General features: G+C 46.5%; 1 protein-coding gene across 1 annotated transcript in view; it reads left to right on the forward strand.

Moving 5' to 3' along the window:
- The first annotated feature begins 1399 nt into the window (after positions 1–1399).
- The window catches only part of KIFC2 (kinesin family member C2), a 38502-nt gene continuing 15558 nt past the window's right edge, over positions 1400–24343 (forward strand). The window contains exons 1-12 of the mRNA XM_042465995.1: positions 1400–2624; positions 9026–9113; positions 10370–10536; positions 12092–12347; positions 13671–13858; positions 14733–14798; positions 15977–16114; positions 17780–17977; positions 19929–20102; positions 21604–21751; positions 22624–22754; positions 23627–23738. Coding sequence (XP_042321929.1) covers positions 2478–2624; positions 9026–9113; positions 10370–10536; positions 12092–12347; positions 13671–13858; positions 14733–14798; positions 15977–16114; positions 17780–17977; positions 19929–20102; positions 21604–21751; positions 22624–22754; positions 23627–23738 — 1813 coding nt within the window. The 5' untranslated portion in view covers positions 1400–2477. The remainder of the gene's footprint in view (positions 2625–9025; positions 9114–10369; positions 10537–12091; positions 12348–13670; positions 13859–14732; positions 14799–15976; positions 16115–17779; positions 17978–19928; positions 20103–21603; positions 21752–22623; positions 22755–23626; positions 23739–24343) is intronic.

Raw genomic sequence — 24343 nt, forward strand, 5'->3', positions numbered from 1 at the left:
CCCAATATTATGGGCCATAATATTTCCAGTTGTTGTTGTTGTTGTGTGCCTTCAAGTCATTTCTGACTTATGGCAGGGTTTTCTGGGGTTGAGAGTATCAGTGGGTTTGCATGGTCGAGAGGGGAATTGAACCCTGATCTCCAGAGTCGTAGTCCAACGCTCAAACCAGTATGCCACGCTGGCTCTGTAATATTTCCAGTACCTTCCAGTAATCTGCCCTCCATAGCCATGGATTTTTTTAGCCATAGATTCAAGTGTAATTGAAAATATTTTTTAAAAATATATAAATTTCAAGGAGCAAACCCTGACTTTGCCATTTTATATAAGGGACGCCATTTTACTACCCCATTGTATATAATGGGACTTGAGCATCCACGGATTTTGGTATCTACTGAGGGTCCTGGAACCAAAGCCCAGCAGATACCAAGGGCCCACTGTGTATATAGTTTTGTGTATGGCCCTTTTCCCAAGGAGGAATGAATTGTAATGTGAGCCTTACCAGCTGCAGGCTGGTTATAATACAACCAGCATTTAGTTTGTGTGCATCAATAAGAGGCCCTGAGCAGGATTCTTTTTGTCCCGAACAGGGCAAGCAAACATTGCCATTACAAAGCACTTACTGGAGTCTCCTCCTCTTCCTCTATTATGTTCAGAATTGCTCTTGGCGTGGGACATTATGTCCAAATTGAAAGCGTTTTTGAGAACCACAGAAGTTTGTTCCTAACCCCCCCCAAAAGAAACAACTCTGCAGTGCTCTTTTCCAAATTATTACCCAGAATCCTAGAGTTGGAAGAAGCCCCCGTCCAACCCAGGGTTGCCATAATTCTCTTCCACAAAACTAGGACAAAAGTATATGGGACGCAATTGGGTGGTTTGTCAACAAACACCAACAACAACCCCCACATTTTGACACTGAACATTGTTTATTGCATATTTCAGCCACCTTGGTCCCTTCTGGGAGAAAGGCAGCATGCAATTAACTAACTAACTAACTAAATTTCAGTATTAGCAGTAGTTGTTCTAAACTGTCATCATCCCTGGTGTCACTAGAGTTGGTGTCATTTATAGTGCATGGTGTCACCCTTCCCCAATTTACCTTCTCTCATAGCTAGGGTTGCCATATCCCAGTCTTTCGTATCCCGGCATCTAATTTGCAACACAAGAGAAACCCGGGATTTACTACTTCAAGTAGGCTAGTTGGCTAAAACATTTTTTAATCCCTTTGGTCTGGGATTTTCCAGGTTTTCCAGGACAAACGTCAAAAATCCTGGAATTTGTAGTTTTGTGAGATCGTAGGATCATAGAGTTGGAAGAGAACCCAAGGGCCCTGATCCAGTCCCACCTCCTTCTGCCATGCAGGAACTCTCGATCAAAGCACCATTTAGAGATATTGAGCCTTCTCTGTCTAGTGCCATATTTCAGCATTCTATGGCATTGAGCCGTGGCAGTTAAAGTGGTGTCAAAGTGCATTATTTCTACAGTGTAGCTGCACCTTCCAACTCCTCAAATAGGGGTTTTTTTTATTAAAGCCTTTGGGGGGGGGCTTAACTGATGTATTCAGAATGCAAATTAGCAAAATTTGATACTATCTTAATCTTCTAAAGCCCTTAAATGGTTTAGTCCATTAGCATTATTTTTATTGTTTGTCATTTGTGCCTGGAGGTTTTCAATCTGTCAGACTGGATTATTTCTATAGTGTAGAAGCATCCTAGGCTTGACTCTTTAGAATCTCAGTGGTCCCCAGACTGTGCCCTTTAAGGGCTTTTGGACTTCAGCTCCCAGAATCCCACACTATTGGCCAACAGGGCTGAGACTTCTGTGAGCTGAAGTCCAGAATCTCTTAAAGGGCACAGTTTGGGGACCACTTGCTTTAGATTATGGGTGCAGGAATAAAGCAATTAGACCCCACTTCAATTTCCATGACTCACTGCTATCAGTCTGACACCACTTTAGCTGCCATGGTTCAGGGCTATGGAATTCTGGGAACTGTAGTTTGCTGTGGCACCAGAGCTCTCTGACATAGAGGGCTAAATGTCTCACAAAAGTACAATTCCCAGAATTGCATAGCATTGAGCCAGGCCAGTTAAAGTGCCATGCTTGCATGCATCGATGCATCCATCCATCCTTGCATCCCTGCATCGATCTATGCATCCATTCATGCACCCATCCATCCATCCACCCATGCATCCATCTATGCATGCATGCATGCATCTACCCATCCAGAGTGGTACCCAATCTCCTGGATGAAGGATGCAGACGAGGGGCGCTTGGCACAGGCTGGCATCTCCCCTTTAGCCCCAATAAGGCTGGCTTTTGGGGTCCAATGATCCCCTCCATTGGGAGCCCTGCAAAAAAGGGGGTGCAAGGGAGGGAAGGAGGGCGGCTGCCCCTGCACAGGCGCAGACGATCCGGAGCTGGGAGGTGGCCCCGTCTGCTGCAGACTGGCATCGCCTCCTCTGCTGCCCAGGCTCCCCTCCATGTACGCCTTCTATTCCTTGCTGGTCTACATCTTCTATACTCTCTTCAAGAAGGATGCCAGCAAGGAGGAAGAGGAGGAAGAGGAAGGCAATGGGGTGCCCCCCAAACATCTGGATGGCAGGGACAGGAGCAGGAGCAGCCCCAGGGTAAGGTGGCACCAGAGATATCTTGGGATGGTGGGCATCAGGGGCATCCTTTTTGGAGATGGGGAATCCAAGGCGTGGGCATGTTATCCCCCTGGACCCTCTGGGATTGCAAGGTTGGCATCGATTTGGATGGAAATCGATGCCAACCTTGCCGTCTGTGCCAACCTTGCACCAGCCTTGGCACTCGCGTTTGATTTTGGATGGTAGGCAGGGCTGGGTCCTTGCATGGCAGACCTAAAATAGGCTGCCTCTTCTGCATTGCAGGAATGATGCACTTTGGCACCGCTTGAACTGCCTGCCCTGGGATTTGTAGTTTGGCGGGATGCTTAGCTTTCTCTGGACAGAGAGCTCTAATGACACCACGAACTGCAAATCCCAGGATTCCCATAGCATTGCTCCATTGCATGGTTTCAGTTCCAAGTTTGACACCACTTCAGTTGCCATTGCCATCTGACAGAATGCTGGGATTTGTCGTTTTGGGAGGCACCATTAGACACCACTCTGGCGTAAGAAAGCTAACAGACCTTGTAAAACTACAAATCCCAGGATTCCATGGCATGGGGCCCAAATGATGTCAAACTGCATTGTCTCTGCAATGGAGATTCAGCCCTAGGGTGCTTCTGCACTGTAGAAATAATCCAGTTTGACACCACTTTAGCTGCCATGGCTCAGGGCTATGGAATTCTGGGAACTGTGGTTTTGTGAGATGTTTTGCCTTCTCTGTCACAGACCTCTGGCACCATGACAATTTTAATTGATTGTATGTACAGCGCTGTGTAAACCTAGTCTGCACTTTGCAAATACATCTTAATAATGATAATGATAATAATAATAATAATAATTGCTTTATTTCTGCACCCATAATCTAAAAGAGTCAACCCTAGGCTGCTTCTACACTATAGAAATAATCCAGTTTGACATCGCTTTAAGGGCCCTGGCTCCATCTTTTGGAATCCTGGGATCTGTAGTTTGGCGAGGCATGACCAGCACTCTTTGGCAGAGAAGGCAAAAGACCTTGCAAAAGTACAAATCCCAGGATTCCATAGATTCCATAGAGCTGCCTGCAGCACTTAAAGTGGTCCCAGACTGCACTGTTTCTGCAATGTAGAAGCATTACCAACCAGAGCGGGCACTCTTGGGTGGGGAAATGCCAAGGGTCTGATTCAGTCCAAAGCAGGCCCCTCTGTGCCACTGCCCAGGCAGGTTTAATCCTTACTGGCAACTCCAGGTCCACTTAACCTGGTCTCTCCAAGGATGGATGGATGGCACCGGGGTTGACCCCAGACTTTTTGCTGCCGGATGCCCAAGAGAGGATGCCCACCATCCTTCCCTGTTTCCCAATTTCTCCAGTTTTATGCAAACCGACTGGGCAGCCCAGCTGCAAAGACTATGGGCCAAGGTACCCCCATCACCATCCCAGAGAGGCGGCAGATCATAGATTGATTGGTTGTTTAACTGGAAGATATTGATAACCTTCCCTATATCCTAGAATCTCCTATATCTGCCAGTCAGGGCTGGCAATATCGGGTTGTTGCTGCTGTTGTTGTTGTTGTTGTGTGCTTTCAAGTCATTCCTAACACATTGGCTAACGCTTCGCAAACCACTTAGAGAGTTCACTTGATTGTCATTGTAGGTTTATTTTTATTTGTTGCTTGCTATTTTTTTATTATGTTTTATTAACATATTATGTTAATATGTATTAATATTTATTATGTTAAACTGATTTTGTATATTGTATGCCTTAGGCAGGATTATTTTATTTTATTCTATTTTAAACTGATTAACTGTACAGCGCTGTGTAAATTCACAGCGCTCTATAAATAAATAAATAAATAAATAATAATAATAATAATGCTCTGCACTATAAAGCGGCATAGAAATGTAAGTGTTATTACTATTGAATGCTATCAAAGTTTGATAATTGTTAAAATAAATGTAAATAGGTCATTTACAATCAGTTAAAATAAAACCAAGTGGCATACATTCTACAAAAGACAATGGAGACTAATACATATATTAAATTAGAAGCAATAAAATAAACAACGCAGGTTAAAACAGCATAGACTAGCAATCATATTTGACCCCAAACTGAATGCTATCAAAGTGTGACCCCATTTTAGCTACCATGGTTCAGTGCTATGGAATTCTGGGAACTGCGGTGCCAGAACTCTACCAGAAAAGCGAGACCTCATAGTAAATTTTCTCTGTGTGTATAATACAGAATAATTATGCTGGTGACTACATTACGGGACGTGAGATCTCCCCCTGAGCATTTGTACATATGTTTTGTGATGCATAGTGGAAAGGTTGTGGGTGGACATGGATAGTTTCAGGAAAAGGGGTGCAGGCTGGAAATGTCACATCTTTGACATTTCTAGTCATAGCCTTTTCTCTTGGTCCGCTTCCCGAACTGGGTAGGAATACCACTTTTCCCAGAGAAGAGGAGCCAGCTCTTGCCATCGCTCATGCGCCAGTGTGTTTGTGTGCGCAAGAGAGTTCACGCAGAGGTCTGTGGGTTTTTAATGGCCCCTTGCCTGTCTCTGTGAGCCAGCTAGGAAAAGGCCTCTCCCCCTCCTTCCCTTCCTAGCAATCCAGGGTTTCTGCAAAGGCCAGGCCAGGCGACTGTAGCTGGCAGGCAAAGTGGTGTGTGGTGTGTGTGCGTTTGTGTCTATGTGTGTCTATTCTAGAAGGAGGCTGAGTGGGTGTGCAGATGCCACGTCCTCCAAGCTGGCATTCCCCTGCCTGAATTCAGGTCTGCGTGAGTGGCATTGACAAGTCTGGAGCCCGGGGAATGTGGGAGCAGAGGCTATTTTTGTCTCTTGGAGGGGAATATCTAAGAGCTATTTTGGAAAAAGGCACAGCTGGGGGATGGAGAGAGGACACCTTTGTTGTTAACTGCTCTTGAATCAACCCAGACTCATGGCAACCCTGTGGAAGAGACTGTCCTCCATTGCTCTGCTTAGGTCCTGCAAATCCATATCCAGGGCCTCCTTCATAGTCCATCCATTTAGCATGGGGCCTTCCTCTCTTTTGGCATCCCTCCATCTTTCCTAGCATTATGGTCTTTCCCAATGATTCGTGCCTTCTCATGATGTGGCCAAAGTACGACAGCCTCAACTTGATCATCTTGGCTTCCAGGGACAGTTCAGGCTTGAGTTCTCAAGGACCCATTTGTTTGTCTTTTTGGCCATCCACAGTATCCTCAGTACTTTTTCCCAGAACCACATCTTGAATGAATTGATTTTCTTCTCATCCGCTTTCTTCACTGTCCAGCTCCCACATCTGTACATCATGATGGGGAAAGCAGTGGCTTGGAGGATTCTAGTTTTGGTGCTCTGTTGTATACCTTTGCTCTTTAGGATCTTTAGGTGTCATCAGGAATCTTATTTGAAAGATTCTTGCTATTGTAATGTGTATTTCCTGGAGCTGGAAGGAGCACTAAAGGCCATCTGCTATGAAGGAATTCCCCAGGATATGGTTACCTGTGTAGCACAAGCTCCTCTTTTTCTCCAGATATGGACCACAGGGCTAAAAATGCATCTGCTTCGTCCATCATCAGGAAGCAGGATTCAGACAGACAGGTTTCGTGATGGGGTTTCCATGGCACTGTTGCCATGGAAACAGAGCTGCATCTTCCCCATCAGGATGGCCGGGCAGCCACAGCTGTTTGAAGGTCCTCCCACAAGGGAAATGATGTGCATGTATGTCTATGCGTGGGCACATAAAAATAAGATATGAAAGACGGGAAGAGAATTCACTATTGTTCATTTTGCACTTGCCAGCATTCTGCTGCTTTAATATGTGCAAGCGGAAGATTGCCCCCGGCTGAGCCTTGCATCATGGGATCTAAGAAAGAAAACAGTCTTCCAAGTTTCTGCTGCCTCAGCAAAGAAAGATGGAGGGGGAGAAGGCACTGCTTCCATTTGCATGCTTCCCAGGCTGTTTCAAGAGCAGAAGCGTGATGGTTGGTGGTCCTGGCACCAGGCCTGTTGCTCTTTGGTGCCAGGAATAAAGGTCCTAATTACAAAGGGAAGTGAAGCGTCAAAATTATCAGTTGGAAAGGAGGGGAAGGGAAGCAGCCTGGGAATGGGCACAGTCGAAAAAGAAAGTGGCGTATGTGGCATTGGTGTGCGGCCTCACGTGGGCAAAGTCATGATTTCCTAAGAAACCCAACACAAGCAAGTGCCTGGCCATTTTAACAAGGCTTCATACCAGCCTCCTTTGCCAGGCTGTGTTTGGCTGTGTGCCTCAATACTTTCTTGGGTGCTGCTGAGCCAAGTGACTACATTGGCATAAAATCTGGGAGCATGGAGCATTTGCAATATTGCAAGACGAGATGCTGGCCGGCAGCTTTCCAATTGCACTTGTTAAGACAAGCTGTGCCATGGCATCTTCTGAAGGGAAGGATCAAGTGTGTGTGTGTTTGTCTATTACTGTATATATTCACGTATTAGTCTAGACATTTTAGTCAAAAAATTGCCCCCCCCAAAAAGAGAGCCGACTTACCTATGAGTCAATGTAAGTAGTCCTTTAAGTCTTATATCAAAAGGAACCATCCTCTGTGAAAGGCAAGAATATCATTTGCCGTGGAAGCATTAACCCAACCCTGCTCTCTCATCCACCCCACCTTTACTGTGAGCAGAAACAGTTAGGCCTTTTTGCGTAAGTTTTTTGGCATCATTTCCCTTTTCCTTTATTTCATGCCCCTAAGTTTTACCCTTGACTTATCCTTGGGTCATATCAAAATCCCTAATTTTGGCCCCAAAATCTGCCCTCAATTTATACACGAAGTCGACTTAGAGCCGAGTATATATAAATAAATATTTGTTGCTGTTGTGTGTCTTCAGGTTGTTTCCGACTTATGGCAACCCTAATCTTTCTTGGTAAAATTTGTTTAGTGGTTGTTCGCCATTGCCTTCCCCTGCGGCTGAGAGAGCGTGACTTGTTCAGGGTCACTTAATGGGTTTCACAGCCAAACTAGACATCTAACCCCGATCTCCAGAGCCGTAGTCCAACACTCAAACTGCTCTTATATACTCAGCTGTATTTTTCTGCTGAACTTATCTTTCTTAAAATGCTTTGTTGGCTTGCAATGTATTTATAGAACTCCGAGGAAGACAAATACTTAACATTGCAAGCCAACAAAGCATTTTAATGAAAAAGGACAGCAAATGTGGTGCCACAAACCCTTGACTGAATCTGCACTTAAATTATTACTTTCATTTGTCCATTGTGTTGAAATCAAGGGAAAAAACCTGTTTTGACCTTTGCATTGTATCTTCAAGCATTGCCTAACACCACCTATACTGTCCTTTTCCCCCTCCAAGAAACAAACGTGCCCTGAGCTCTGGGTGCGAGTCTTGTCGCTTGCTGCTAGGAAAAAAGAACTTTAGAAGGATCCTTCCTATTCCCTCCCTTTATTTGCAGCAAGGACAGACTGACACATTTCTCAGAAGGGAACAGCAAACGTGGTGTTACTCAATGGGCTTTTTACTCATGCTCATTGCTTAGGAGGACTCCATAGGGCTGTAGTTATCTGTGACAACCCACTTTCTTAGGGTTTTCTTGGCCAGATTTCTTCAGAGAACGTTTGCCACGGCCATCGTCTGAAGCTGAGTGAGTATGACTGCTGCCACACTGCATTATTAATGCGGTTTGACACCACTCTAACTACTGTGACCCCATCCTATGGAATCCTGGGATTTGTCATTTATTGCAACACCCAAGTGCTCAGACAGAGAAGGCTAAATATCTAACACAACTACAAATCCCAGAATTCCATAGCATTGAGCCATAGCCATTAAAGTGGTGTCAAATTGCATTAATTCTGTAGTGAAGATGCAACCCTTAGCCAGTGTGATGTAGTGGCTTGAGCAACTCTGGAGAGCAGATTTTGATTCCCAGTTTGACCATGAAATGCACAGGGTGACCCTGGGAAGTCACACTCTCTCAGCCTCAAAGACAGCAGTGGCAATCCTTTTCAGAACAAATCTTGCCAAGAAAACCCCAGGATAGATTCTCCTTAGGGTCACGTAAGTCAGAAATGACTTGAAGGTACATGACAACAACAACAAGATGCAGCCTATGTCTTGCCTAAGGTCATCTAGTGGGTTTCCAAGGCTAAACAGGGATTCAAACCCTGTTCTCCCTTTCTCTTGGGGTTTTCATGGCAAGATTAATTCACAGGACATCTGTCATCACCTTCCTCTCAAGCTAAGAGAGGGTGACTTCTTTAAAATCTGTGTATCCTCAAAATCAAGCATCCACAGCTTGAAAACACTTTAGAAATGTCATTTCAATATTCATCTATAAAGTAGCCCTGCAGGATCCCAGTGAATGGTATGTAGACTCTCTGCAGAGCGGTGCTGATCCATGTCTCCTTCCATGCTTATCTCACACAGGGCCTCAAAGCTTTTCCTGTGGAGCCACCAAAGAGGACCAAGAAACCACAGCGCAAGGACCTCTGGAAGGAACTGACAGAGCTGGACAGTATGTAGTCAATCACCCAAAGCCCAGAATTATTAGTTGGCCCAATAGCCAGTGCTTGCTGCCACCATTACCTGGGAAGCCCAACACAGGGCTTTCCCCATGTGTGAAGAACAATAGTAGATGTACAATAGCCTAACTGCACTTGCTAGATTTGGGAACTATTGGGAGCCAGAGTGTGAACACCAGGGCAGAGGATGCAGGGTGGTGGGACCAGTTTCCACAGCTCAGCCAACCAATACAAGTTGGATCTATCTGCACCATGAATCTGGCAACGGCGACTCCTGTTTTCCAGGTCACTTGGCATGATTAGGAAAACACTCCAGGTTTTAACTCACAATTCAAAGGAGCTGGTTAAGGTGCTGAATTCCAGTTCTTAAATAAGTTAAGCCTCTTGGAGAGTTCCTTTAAGGAAGGGACTAACATGTGGAATGAAATGGCTGCGGCGCCAGCAACAGGAAAGCCAACAGGAGTGAGCAGCTCTTTCCCAGAGCTTGGGAAAGTTACATATAAATATATATTTTTGGACAATGTCCCTTGGAGTGTGGTGGAGTCTCCTTCTTTGGAGGTCTTTAAGCAGATGGCCATCTGTCAATGGGGATTCTTTGACTGTGAGTTCCTGCATGGCAGGACTGCATGGTTGGACTGGGTGGCCCTTGGGGTCTCTTCCAACTCTTATGATTCTATGATTGTATGGTTCTATGAATCACTTCCAGAATCCTCCAGCCAACAAAGATTCCGGAAGTCGTCGCTCTGCTCTTTGTGTAGAAATTTTGGCCAAGCAACTCTTGGATCCCACTGAGTTTCCACCTGCTCTGTAGAAAGAATGCAGTTTGACACCACTTTAACTGCTGTGGTTCCATCCCACAGAATCCTAAAATGGGTCATTCTTACAGAATCCTAAAATGGGTAGTTCGGTGAGGCACCAGCATTCTTGGGCACAAAAAGCTAGAGACCTTGTAAAGTGACAAATCCCAGGATTCCATATGATGGGGCTACAGCTCTTAAAGTGTTGTCAAACTATATTGTTTCTATGCACCCAAAGAGGGTTTCCAAATGAGATCTCCTTGGGTGGTGCCCTGAACGTATCGAGCAATGTGTGCCATGGAGACTTCATAGTTTTCCCCTTTAATGGCGGGTTGGAGGTTGAAATGTGAGCATTGAAGAGGGTGGACCTCCCATCTTGGGATGGCTCCCAAAGAGAAAATGATGAAATTTGGGGCATTTCCCACTTGCCAAAAGGTTTTGTTCTTTGGCAGGCAGCTCAGAAAGTGACAGAGGGAGCAGCACTGAGGAAGAGGAGGAGGAAGAGGAGGAAGGCCTTCACTTGGGGGATGCCCCCACTCCGCTCACTGAGTTCCGGTCGCTGAAGCAAGAGGCAGCTGCAAAGATGGTGCTGGCAGAAATGGAGTCCCCAAGCAAAACGGTAAATGGTTACCACCTTCCTTACCCCTAATTTGCTCTGGTCCTATTTAAGATTTGTACAGAAGACAAGGGGGGGCAGAGGGGGGATTAGCTGTAGCAGGGTTAAAAAGTAAAATAAAGAAATCTCCATCTTCCATCCTATCACATTAATCCATAAATCCAAGCTTTCAGCAATACAACAGAAAAGCTTTATTCAGAACTCTAGATGTCCACCACAGATATGTGTTGTCAGGACTAAAGAGCCAGCATAAGCAATGCCTAATTAAAGCACACCTAAATTCAAATCTTAAGCCGGATGGAGTCTCATTTTCCACTAAACCAAAACACTCTGCTTACCCTCATTTTATCATAGGTTCTGTCCCTTCCTCTCTTCTTCCTGCATTGAGTTAATTGGATGTACTGTATATACTCTTGCATAAGTCTAGAAACTTAGGTCACAAAATTGACCCAAAAACCCTGAATTGACTTATTAATGGGTCAATGTAGGTACTGTACTTTAACTCTCATTTTTTAAAAAAGGGAACCACCTCCTGATGAAAGGCAAGAGTGTAAATTGTCCTGGAAGCACTGACCTCCCTCTATTCTCTCATCCATCCCACCTTTAAAATGAGTCCAAAGTTATGGCTGCTGGAATTTTATAAGTTCTTTGGCATTGTTTTCCTTTGCCTCATCCTTTAGATGCTTTGTTACATGACTCTAAGTTTGACCCTCGACTTATCCACAGGTCATATCAAAATCCATAATTTTGGCCCCTAAACCTGTCCTCAATTTATACATGAGGTCGAATTATAGTGGAGTATATACAGTAAACTTCAGCCTCATTCCCACTTATCTCTTGATTCAATTCCTGAACCGATTCCTGAAACTGATTCAGCAAACAGCATGGTTCCCACTATGTTTGCGCCGGTTTCAAGAATCGGTGCAGGAGGCGACAGCCGCGTCTTCCCTGCCATGCTTCCCTCTGTTCTTCCAAGCCATACCGGGGACGGAGGAGAGGCCAGGGCGGAAGGAGAGAGGCAGGCCGGGAGGACAGAGTACGGAGCAGCCATGGAGGCCGGGGAAGCCGCTGCCAGTGGGAATCAGGGAGGATTAAAATCCGATTCAGTTCTGCCTGGTTCCCACTTGGACTGAATCGATTTATTTCCAAATAAATCGATTCAGCCCAGAAAACACCCCATTTTGCCAGTGTCTTAAAAACCATGCCCCCCCCTTTCCAAATTGCTTCAAGGATTCGAATTAAGTGGGAACCATAGTGGTTTAAATCGGATCACGATCCGGTTTAAACCATAGTGGGAACAACCTCTACTTTTGCACTTTGAACTCAGTTTTCAGCATTTGAAGTAAGCTGTTGACAAAGGTGGGAGGAGGAGAGAGAAACCAGGACATTTCAAAAGCAGTTGGAAAAATGGGACAGCAGAGGATTAATCAGAACTGTCGCTGCCAGAATGGGACAGTTGGGGGATATGGGCAAGCCGCTCACGTTCTGTCTCCTCTCTTTCTTTCCATGCCTGCTCCTCCTCTGGTCCTGGGTCTCCCTGTGGCTCCTCTCCCACCAGTCCCCAGAATCCCCCTTGGTCTCAGTGATGTCCCACCTCCTCTCCTTCCTGGAGCACTACTCCCAGCTGCAGCAGCTGCAGGAGAAGGCAGGTGAGTATCGCTCCCGCTTGCGGAAGGAAGAGAGCCGGAGGCGGAAGCAGCTGCGTGGGCTGAAGAGGGCATGCAGGCAGCGGGTGAAGGACAAGCTCATCCTCATCGAGAGTCTGGAGCGCATCATCTCAGAGCAGCAAGGTCTCCTGGAGAAGATGCATGGAGGTGAGCCCAAGCTTGGATACTCCAGGTTCCTACAACAGAGAGTAGGTGACCCTCTGAAGGAAAGACCTCCACGGTCCCTGGTCATCCACAGCCCTGCTCTGGTCTTTCACACTCAGGGCAGGCCTGGCTTGTTTGATGGGCTTAATCCACCTGCAGTGCAGTCTCCCTCTTTCCCAACTGCCTTCCGATTTTCCCTGCAGAGTTAAAAGCAACAAGGGCCAGAGAGTGGTTGGGAGATTTATAGGCAGCCGCTTGAAGACCTCAGCTGCCTAGTTAGGTCAGCATCTCCTACTTAACAACTTTTGAGAGCAGCACAATCTTCCTTTGTCCTCTCATTGCTCAACCCCTGGGTCTTTAGACTCAGAAAGAGCATTGTTATCAGAGCTGCGGATTCCTGGCAATCTGCCTCCTCCTCTCCTGCTGAATTGTTGGTCTCCAGAGCATTGGCGTCACTACGGTTGGCATCACCGCAGGGTGATAACCCCTCATGCTGTTAGCCACAGGCTCAGAGCCACCAGGCCAATGGTCCCTAAGGAGCAGACTGGGAAGAGAAAGGCTCCTGTCTACTTGCCACCAACAGCTGGTGGACCAAGACACAAAAAAGGGACTGCCTTGTTTGCAAGTCCCGAAGGGGTCCAGCACAGCATGCTGACAGCTGGCCTCCTTGCCACTTCTAGTTGGGTAGACCAGGTCCTTCCCAGGACCATCAGTCTCTGGGAATCATGGAAGAGATCTGGAACATCGACAGTCTTGGCGGCTTTAAAAAAGCTGTCAAGACAGATCTCTGTGGACAAGCCTTCCCTGATTTGACTTTCCAGATTAATTTACACCCAGGAATCCCATTGTCTTCTGTTATTTTATTATTAGATATTATTTAGCATTGTCACTGTTAATTGGGTATTTTAAGTGTTGTGTTGGAGGGAGGAAAATGGGCTTTATTGAGTATTTTATTGTATTCTGTATTGTATTTTACTCTTATTGGTAGATGTCTCAGTCCAACCAGAGAAGTGGGATATAAATAATAATAATAATAATAATAATAATGGTCCACCTGAGGAGAGATGCATTGTACACTCCACATGGGAAGGAAGACATCTCCACTGTGAGGTGTCACCCAGTGCATTATGCACTCCCCGCACTCTCTTAGTGATGCCCCTGCTCTAGAGGGTGAATTATGGCACATTTCTAAATCTTTTTGAATGATCTTTTCATCCTCTGCCTACCCAAGCAAGGCCCCACCCATGGAGCATGCTCACAAAACTCTGGCTCGCCTATGCCTCCATGTGCTCACGATGTAACACAGGTGCTCTCTCCTCTGGCCAGGTGTGAAGCTGCCCTCCGCCTGCCTGCTCTACCCAGTGGCCCCAGCAGGCGTCCATCAACTGGTGGAGTCCATCAATGTCCTCCAAGGGGAAAGAAGTCAGCTGGAAGAGGAGGTGGTGGGTCTCAGGCAGCAGGCAGAACAACGCGAGAAAGAGAAGGAGCGGCTGGCTGGCAGTTTCCACCATCAGGTGAGATCAGAGGTGGATTTTGTATTGTGGACACTAGAGTCTGAAAAAGTTAAGGTCCCTATTGGGTGTGTTACTCTGTCATTAAGCACCATGGGATGCAGCTGGTCACAATCAGGGTATGTAAGTGAGTTGTAGTCAGAGAAGCCAAGTTCATCACCAGCCAGTATATTAGGAGAAGGGAGTCAAAGGCCTGTTACAGACTGCCAAAATAAAGCTGATTCAGGTCTCTTTGGATGTATGCTGTTTAAATGATATGTGCATCCTAAGAATCCGGAAGCTGCACCAAAGCTGCATTCCAGTGCTTAGGAATGGAGTGTGGCTTTGGCGCAACCTCCGGACTCTTAGGACCCATGCATCATTTAAATAGCATACCTCCAAAGAGACCTGAAGCAGCTTTATTTTGGCAGTCTGTAGCAAGTCACTATTAGTCCTAGGATGAAAGCCAGTTCATTAAGCAACATCAAGATTCAGGAGGTAGAAAAAGACAAAGCTATAGAAGAATCTAAGGAATATAAACCAATCCAGGTCTGGAAGCATGGGTCCATCTACATTGTGGAAATAATTCAGCTTGACACCACTTTTAACTGCCATGGCTCTATCCTACAAAATCTTGAGAGTCGTAGTTTGATGAGGCAGCAGTGCTAATGGGGAGAGAAGGCTTAAGACCATGTAAAACTGCAAATCCCAGGATTCCATAGGATGGAGCTATAGCACTTAATGTGGTGTCAAACAGCATTATTTTTACAGTGTGGATGCACCCATAATCAAGAGCATCTGATGGCTAACTACCCGCCTTCTGCTGCTCTCTGGCCTCCTTTGTGTGGAGACCAAAACACAGAAAGGGTGATATACTTAATTTCTTTTTTTCTGGCAGATCCAGCATCTGAAGCAACAGATTCAAGAGCGAGAGGAGGAACTGGCACGGCTTCGCATGGGAACGGTGAGGAATGTTCAGCCATCCTACCTGTCTCCCCAACAGGGAAAGCCAAAGGAGCAAGGGGTGATCCTACATTTTGGGCAGATAGAGCACTGCCCACCTAGCCCTATTAGTCCTCCTCCTAATGAGGAGTGGGGTACATGCTATATTCAAATCAGGAGTGGTCCTCGGATTGTTTTTGCAGCCTGAGACCCCAGAAGACTAAGACGATTACACGTCTGGAAACTTTGCAACTTCTAATATTTTCCGTGGTTGAGGAAACTTGCTATAGGTCAGGGGTGGGGAATGTTTGGCCAGTGGACCACCTGTGACCCCCAACAGAGCCATTTTAAGTAGGAAGTGACCTGGTAGTCAATAAGCTAGGGGTCAGTGGGGGGGGGACTAAAACCAGGGGTTGGGAGTCACCACCTCCCAAGGTCCTTTGGGATGCCATTGTAACCTCTTATCTTCTGACAGTTGCCTACCCTTACTGTTGCTTCTCTCCCACCTTTTCATTCAGGTGGGTCCATTTCAGTGGCGTCACTAAGGAGGTGTGGGGAATGCTTACCACACTGGGTGACACTATCAGAAAAGTTGACACCAAAATACTGTATGTACCTTTTGTGCAGTCTAGGGCAGCTTGCACTGCTATGGCTACTGCCTTTGACCACACTGTTGAGGTGCTGGCACTGATGGACCTCATGGCTGACCAGCCCAGAGGAGGCAGCGATGGTGGTTGCAGCGTTGGAGAGAGCAAAAGAGACAGAGAAGAATAGAGAAGTCAGACCACGGAGGGAAGGGAAAGAGTCACTGCCGCCACTGTGTCTTCCTCTCTGTGGATTGTGCCACTTAGCTGTGTGGAGATGATAAATATGACGATGTGTGTTGGCTTTGCAATGATGGTTAAGGAAATAGTTTACAGGTGGATTATAACACCCCAAATCTCTATTTTTAATTTTTGGGAGGACTACAGATCCTAGATTGCCCTGGACAGATTCTCCCTTTTCACTATTTGTGGGATGTCAACTTTTAGAACCTGCAGGTCTTCTTTCTTTGGAGTGGGAAACCAGAACTCCCACTTATTCATAGCCACTTTCATAGTAACTTTCACTATGAGTTACTTCACTGGGTGACACCAACCCTAGGGACACCATTAGTTAATTCCTCCCTCCATAAGCCTTTGTGTTTTGTTTCCTGGGCAGGGAATCACAGACTCGGAGAAGCGGATCCATAACCTGACAGTGGAGAATGAGGGGCTGAAGCAGAGCCTGACCATCACCCAGGGCCTCTTGCAGCAGCTGGCCACTGTGTCCGCTCAGCCCCCGGCCCTCCTGGTCAAGGTGAGACCTTCCTTGCTTTTTCTCTCTTCCTCAAGCAAGTTGAGGCCACCCTAAACTGGCCAACACTCTTGCCTTCGGGTGATTGTCTTCACTCCTCTGGGTTTTTCTGGGTCTGGCAGCCCTTCTGTTATATGAGCTGGAAGAACCATTTGCCTGTAGAGCCCAGTCCAGGTGTTCCAGTTCCATGCAGCTGCAGACAAGTCTCTGTAGGGTCCACCAAATGCAGTGTTCAAACATGAATCAAGGAACATTAGAGACACTGCAGACTTGGTCAGCCAGAAAAATCAGCAGTAGCAGAACATGTTATAAAAAACCATCCTGAGCAGAAAATGCTGTTTGGAAACACTGAAATTCTGGACCATGCCAACAACTATCAGGTCAGAATGCACAGGGAAGCCATTGAAATTCACAAACACCTGGACAACTTCACCAGGAAAGAAGAAACCTTTAGAGTAAATAAGATTTGCCTACCAATCCTCAAAAACTCCAAAATCAAAAGTGAAAACATGCAGCTGAAAACCACCCGGGTGAGAGGGTTTTCCCAGCAGTCAATGGATCACTGTAGGGTTGCCATAGTGCCGGACCTCCAAACTGGGAAAAATGTAGGACAAATTTTTCAAATGTAGGACACACAAAATGTGTCCTGCATTTGAAAATTCTGTCCTACATTTTCCCTTGCGATCGCGGCAGGGAGCGGAGGCCAAGCGGCGAGGGAAAGCCTCCACTTAAGGAGGCTTTCCCTCCCTGCCTGGGCCCCGGGCCTCGCCGCGATCGAAGGCCAGGATCGGGGCCTCGCCTCATTCCTGGCCCCCACGGGGACCAGGAAGGAGGCGAGCAGGCCGCCGGCGATGGCCGGGGCTTCGCCTCCTTCTTGGCCCCCGTGGAGGCCAGGAAGGAGGGAGGAGGCTTCAGGGTGGTGGGTGGTTGGCACGGCTGCGCCCAAGAGGCGCCGCCTCCCTGCAGCCTCCTCCGCCCCAGGCCTCACTGCCCTCCTTTTTCTCCGCGCGGCCATGCACGATGGAGGAGGAGGAGGGCAGCGAGGCCCCAGGGTTGCCTAGCAACCCCGCTGCAACCGAGCTTTTCCCGGTTTTTGGCTGCACCCGTGCCGTGACCGGGCAGGTGCCGCCAAAACCGGGAAAAACCCGGTTGCAGCCGGGTTATGGCAACCCTAGATCACTGACTAAATAGACACCCTGAAGCCTTGATAGTCAACAGCAGACCAACACACTGATTAACAGGTAAATCACTTTCTTCCAACCAAAGATCACACAGTGTGTGTGTGTGTGTGTGTACGTACACACACACACAAAACTCTCTTCCATGCCAGCATTCTCTGAAGATACCAGACGCATTGCAGGTGAAATGTGAAGAATAAACTCTTCTAGAACGTGGCCAGAGAGCCCGAAAAACCCGCAAAAAATTATAGATGCTGGCCATGAAAACCTTTGACTTCAAATTGAATTGTTTTTCACGAGGAGATGCTGCTGGGATTGGCTCCCCAAGGTCTGCTGGGGTGAAGAAGGTGACCACCTAGTCCCCATTAGTGGCCTAGCCCTGCCTTGGGAGGTGCAAAGCTGCCACTGTAATGCCAGGGTGCCCCTCACTCTGCAAACATGGCGTTGGTGAAGGGGGCATTGACTTAACCTCAGGGCTCTTTCCTGCCAGGAGAACGAGGACCTACGGACCAAGGTCCAGCGGCTGGAGACCACCTTGCAACAGAAGGTGGAAGAGCTGGTGGGCCTGGAAGCCCAGATGGACAGGCTACAGTGGCGCAAGGAGGAGGAGGTGCGCCATCTGGACGAACGCCTGCGCGGGCTCCAGCTCTCTCTAGAGGCCCAAAAGAGCTGCCCACCTGAGATACAGGTGAGTGCAATTGCAGTTCCCTTTGTGTGCACTACAGGGCAGGCACAACCCATGTGCATACCTTCCAGTATTTCACAGGTGAAAATCAAGACAGGTGTAGTCAAGCCACATCAGAGTGTGGTCACTTCTCAGGGACATCACTCGGGGGGTGCAGAGAGTGTGGAGTGCACCAAGTGACACCCTTAGGAGGAGCAACACCACTTCTCTCCAAACATCTGCCTTTTGGCAGAAATGTGGCATTCACCTTATCCTTTTAAAACACTGAAGAGATGGCAGGAGTGGGAGGAGGCTGACTGGGAAGAGAGGAGAGAGACCCTAGGTCTAAAAAGCCCTTTCCCCTAAAATTCAAAATTAATTATAATTAAAAGCATCCCATCTTACCAAATTTTCATGGACCTATGTACATGTAAATACATTTAGGCTGTGCATATGCGATTATAATTGAGAGGAATACAGTGGACTGTCCACATTCACTGGGGTTAGTGGCACAGGGCCCCTGTGAAAGTGGATAAACTGCAACTAAAAACACTATTTTTTAAATGGAGAGAACACCTCTCTAGGGTTTTCTAGGTTCTCCAACACAATTCTGTGTTCAACATCCTCTGGAATCTGACCATAGACTCAATGCTGGAGGACCTGCAAGTGCCTACAGAGGTGTTTTCTCTAGGAATCTCCAGGTCCTCCAGCGTGACTCTATGGTTACCTTCCTCAGAGTCACACAGGAGGACCTAGAGGTTCCTAGAGAGAACATATTAATCAAATCCATGAATAATCATTTCCACCAAAGTCACAGCCGCAAACTGTAATTTTAATTTTGATAGTTGTTTATGTCACAACCATTGCTGTTACATTCAGTGATAGATGTGAATTATGATGTATGAGTAACATTAGTACAAAAATATTACTACGGATTCTGCATGGTGTGGTAGGGAAGAAGGTCAATGGGGAAAGGGAGACCATGATTTACCGCACCAGGTGACGCAAGCCTAGTGATGCCACGGGTCAATATGGCAAATGTTATTAATGAGGAAGAACGCATGAGTGAGGAGTGGCTGCAGAAGTTTGCTTTTGCCTGAACCTGCTGGGAAGGGCAACTTCTGCCTCACCTTCTCCTCTCCTTCTTGCTGAGTGAATGGAGCGCAAACTTCTTTTGCACTTTATTTTTAATCTGTATTATGAAACATAAAAGCATGACATCCATAGCACACATTCAACAGTACAGTACATACAACCTAACTAAACATAAATTCCTATTCTAAACAATAAAAAATTACACCTTTCAAACAAAACTTCCTTACTTCTCAAGTTTACCTGATTAATTATTGTATAGGTTTTTCTCCCTGTAAATTATCACATGTACAGAGATTAATTCCACATAATTTTAACCAAACCATCATATTTATAAATTGGTGTTTTTCAAACCTGTATTTCTATACATTTTTCAGATTTTGTTTAATCTGGACCATTCGTCCAGTTTTGCCTCCACTTGTTTTCTAGGTAACAAATCAAAAGATTCCAGTACGTTTTGAATTTTTCTATACTTTTCTTTTGCAGCATTTGTGTTAATTTATCTATTTCCATGAAGTCAACCAATTTAACTTTTGCACATTGAACTCAGTTTGCAGCAATGGAAGTAAGCTGAGGATAAGGGGGGAAAGTGGGGTTGGAGGAGGAGAGGGAAACTGGGACATCTTAAAAGCAGCTGGACAAGTGGGATGGCAGAGGATTAATTTGGACTGTCTCTACCAAATCAGGACAGTTGGAAGGCAATGCGCATAGCAGGGAGTTCCAAGAGAATTTTTCTTACAGCAGATTCAGAAGTAGAGCTTGGGAAAACTACTACTTTTTTTTTTTGGACTACAGTTTCCAGAATCTCATAGTCAACATGTAGTCCAAAAAGTGATATTGTTCCCACCTGACCTCTCTTTTCCTTGCTGGTCCCCTTTCCCAGTACATCACCCAGACTGTGGAGGTGGACTCCCCTCAAACCCTGCAGGCTGTGGCAGAAGCCGAGGAGCAGAACCGGGCCTTGATGGAGCAGCTCTCCTGCCAAGTGGAGCAATGCCAACAGCTGACAGAGCAACTTCACAGCTCCGAGGAGGTGGCTGCTGGCCTGCGCCACAAGGTAAGGCAGCCCTGGGTTTGAGTTGTGTCCTACAGCTCTAGCACATTTGCCTCTATGAAGCTGAATGTCAGAGCGCCTTGTCATAGAATCATAGAATCATAGAATCATAGAGTGGGAAGAGACCCCAAGAATGGCCATCCAGTCCAACCCCATTCTGCCATGCAGGAACTCTCAATCAAAGCATCCCCAACAGATTGGCCATCCAGGCTCTGCTTAAAGACCTCCAAAAAAGGAGACTCCACCAAAATCTCAAACAGCCCTTACTCTCAGGAAGCTCCTCCCAGTGTCCTTGCTCTCAACAAAGGCTGCCCTTGATTCTTTCATTCCTCTTGCATCAAGGAAGTAGACCAAGTAGACTGAATCTATGAAAGCTTATGCTACAATGTCTTTTGCAAAAAAGGAACTTTATTATTTTATTATTATTATTAACCTTTATTTATAAGGCGCTGTAAATTTACACAGCGCTGTACATACAACCTTTTTAATTGGACGGTTCCCTGCCCTCAGGCTTACAATCTAAAAAGACAGGACACAAAAGGAGAAGGGGAAGGGGATGAGGGCCAACAGTTCTTCTCTACCTCCGAGGCCTGGATCAGGGGAGATGGACTGGAGGGAGGACATAGCAATACAGGAAATGATTCAATAAAACAGGCAACAAAGGAGCATCAAATAGCAAGTGACAATTATGCAATGCCTGGAGGCTTCTCTGAACAGGATGGTCTTCAACTCTGTTTTGAAGCTGGTTAAAGAAGTGATGACTCTTGCTTGTGGAGGAAAAAGGTTCCAGGAGTGAGGGACAGTGAATGAAAAGGGGCGAATCCGGGATGGGGCAGAGGAAATCCTGGGCTGGGACAGCAGACCTTGACTACCAGAACGGAGGGCCCTAGTAGGAAGGTGAAAGAAGGTCTGATAAGTAAGGAGAGGCAGCCCATGGAGGGCTTTAAATGTCGACAGCAGGAGCTTATACTGAATGAGGAAAGGGAGGGGGAGCCAGTGAAGGGATGCCAACACAGGAGAGATGTGGTCAGAGCGGTGGGTGGAAGTGATAATGCGTGCAGCTGAACACTGAACAGAGATTAAAGGACGGAGGTGAGAAAGAGGAAGCCCAGCCAGGAGGACGTTAACAATAATCCAGTTGTGAGACCATTAGGGCATGGACCAGGATCTTGGCAGTAGAGGCGGAGAGATATGGTTGGATTTTGGCAATATTGTTCAAAAAGAATCTACAAGCCTTGGCTGTGGTCTGGATCTGAGGGATACACGACATAGAAGAATCAAAGATGAAACCAAGACTGCGGGCTTGCTGGACTGGTTGAATGGAAATGTTGTCCAGAGAGACAGAAAAGGAGTGTTGAAGGGTGGCCTTAGGAGGAAAGACAAGACTGAACAAATGCATATAAAGGAGACTCCATCACTCTCCGAGGGAGTGTGTTCCACTTTTGAACAGCTCTTACTGTAATGTTTAGGTGGAATCTCTTTTCTCTTTTTGTGTCCCTGACAGATCTCTGCCTATGAGTCTGAAATTGCAGGGTTGCACCAAGAACTGCTGTGTGAGATCAACCAGTTGGAGGCGCGGAAGGAAGAAGCTGTCCGGGAGGCCTCTCAGTGCTCTGAGCAACACCTCCAGCATCTGCGCCAGCAGCTGGCAGGTAGTGGGTGGGTGAAGGGCTGAACAAGATATCTGGGGCATGTTCCTCCAACCTCCATGCTCTCCACCTCTGGAGAGTGGGCAGCAGTAGTGGCTGGTGGACTCCATGTCAACGGTACTGGAAATTCATTCCAGGATGTTAAAGTCATTCTCCAAGGTGCAGAACACTATCCCTAAAGTACTTTCAGCACCTTGGAGAACTCATATGATGTCTAATCTAAGGAGTTTATAGAATCGTAAGAGTTGGAAGAGGCCCCAAGGGCCATCCAGTCCAACCACCCTGCTACTCCTCTTAATTTGGTATCATCTGCAAATTTGATAACTATGCCCCCAATTCTGTCATCCAAGTCATTGATAAAGATGTTGAATAGCACTGGTGCTGCCAGGATAGCCTGCAGCCTGTATGCAATGCTGGCTTCTCTGGGCCTGTCCCACATCTTTTCAAGAATGGGAATATCTCATTGTTGGAAAGCTGAGAGAGAAGCCCGGGTTCCATACCGGCTGCATACTGCCTGGTGATGTGTGAATGCAATAAGTTCCACCTTAGGAAAGTTACATCCCACGTCTATCCCAGCAGCGAAGCTAATGTGATAATCTCCTAAACCTTGGAATGGTTTCAGTGTTCTGCTGACATGGATGCCACCAGATGCCATGCAGGAGAGAAAAGTGATCCTTGTTTATGATTTCCCATCCCCAAAGTCTGGAGTTTTAGAGAGTGAAAGGTGGGTAGGGATCTCAGAAGTCCCGGTTCATTTCTTTGAAGTGAACAGTTTTAGTTTATATCCTACTTTGCAGGATTGTTATGAGATAAAAACAGAGGAAGGGCCGGCTCTCAGTGTATCAAGCAAGCTCCCTTTTCCAATTCTCCTTCAGGTATACAACAGCGTCTCGACACCTTCCAGCCTCTTCTCCGAGGCATGAAATCTGACTACAGCAGCCTGCGTGGACAAGTGCGCAGTTTTGCTGACTGTTATGAAGCTGCGCTCAGTGAGGCTCGAAGGCAGGTGAGACTCTTGGAAAGATGGTAGGCAGTGGGCCTCACTCTCACCAGCCTGTTAAGTGGAGATTCTGGGAGTTGGCTAATTATATGGTGGGCAAGCTGAGCCTTGTGGGCTTAATGAGAAGACATTGGCCATGGGGTATATGCAGGGTCCCTGATCCTGGCTGATCTTGCTTTGGTGCTGTCTGGAAATGTCTTGAACTGCACCTGTTGCTGAAGATATCTGATCTGGCCATCTGCATTCATTGCCTTGTTATTGTGTGCCTTCAAAATGTTTTCCACTTATGGTGACTGTAATGCAACTCTATGACAGGGTTTTCTGGGGCTGGGAGTATGTGACTCACCCAAAGTCACTTACTGGGCTTCAGGCAAGGAATCCTCAAAGGTGTTATTTCCAGTTCCTTCCTCTGACATATTGCTTACAGAACCTGGAATGTGTTGGTGGTCTGTCCTTCAAGTACTAACCAGGGCTGACCCTGCTTAGATCAGCAGTTACTTAAAACTTTGGTTGAGCATTTAGAAAGGGGGAAAGCAAAGGGAGCAAGGGATTGCAAGTGTAAGAAGAGTTCCAAGTGTGAATGATTTTCAAGGCCTGCCTCTGCAATGCTAGAAAAAAAAAGGGGATGGGAGGAAAATTTCATTGGGATGCAGAATGAATCCTTCATTTGTTCCCCCCTCCCCCATATAGTTACATCATTGGAGAAAGATGGTGGAAGATGGAAGGAGGGTGGCAGAGATGAAGATAGGGTTGGGAATGTAGCTTGATGGTGGCCTTCCAGGGTCCAGTGGGAGAGTGGGCCTCCATAGTCCACTTGGCCTTTTCTCTCCATTGCCTCTCTCCTTACTCAGCCTCGCTTTCTTTCACCTTCCCTCCAGATGTGTTCAGCCATCAATGAGGCGTCACACGCCAACCGTTCATTGCAGGAGCGTTACCAGCGGGAAGTGCAGCTTCGCAAGAAATACCACGACCAGCTTTTGGAGCTGAAAGGTACTCTCAGGAACTGCCCTTTCCCTTAAAGTTCAGTAAACCAGTCCCTTCTGTATTCAAACAGAAAGAACTTTATTTCAACAACTGTAGGTATTAGCAGGAAGATGTTTGTAGACAAAACTGCCATAGTCTACAAACACAGGCTTAACATTAACAATAACCTGCACAAATGTTTCACAGGATTCCCTATTATTCATTTGTAAATAAATATATAACCAAGTCCCATTCTTCTTTTAAGGAAGAGGGGGTTGTGGGATTATTTTATTGTGTTATTATTTCCTTTCCCATGAGAAGGTCTTTGAAATACAGCATCCCACACACATCTGTACATTTCTTCTCTTTTCCTGCAGTTTCAATCCATTGCTCCGTGTCCTATTCTATGAAGCAGCAGAAAACAAGCTTCAATATGACATCCTCAATATGACATCCCTTCAAATGTCTGGAAACCTTAATGGGTCAAAAATGCTGCAGCTGCACTGTTACAGGAATCATACACCTTTGTGTCAGTTGTTCTCAAATGTTGGTGTTTCAGCTCCCAGAATCCCTGAATATTAATAGAATCCTAGAGTTGGAAGAGACCCCAAGGGCCATCCAGTCCAAACCCC

The sequence above is a fragment of the Sceloporus undulatus genome, chromosome 4 (genome assembly GCF_019175285.1).
Source record: "Sceloporus undulatus isolate JIND9_A2432 ecotype Alabama chromosome 4, SceUnd_v1.1, whole genome shotgun sequence".
In the NCBI taxonomy this organism is placed as follows: domain Eukaryota; kingdom Metazoa; phylum Chordata; class Lepidosauria; order Squamata; family Phrynosomatidae; genus Sceloporus; species Sceloporus undulatus.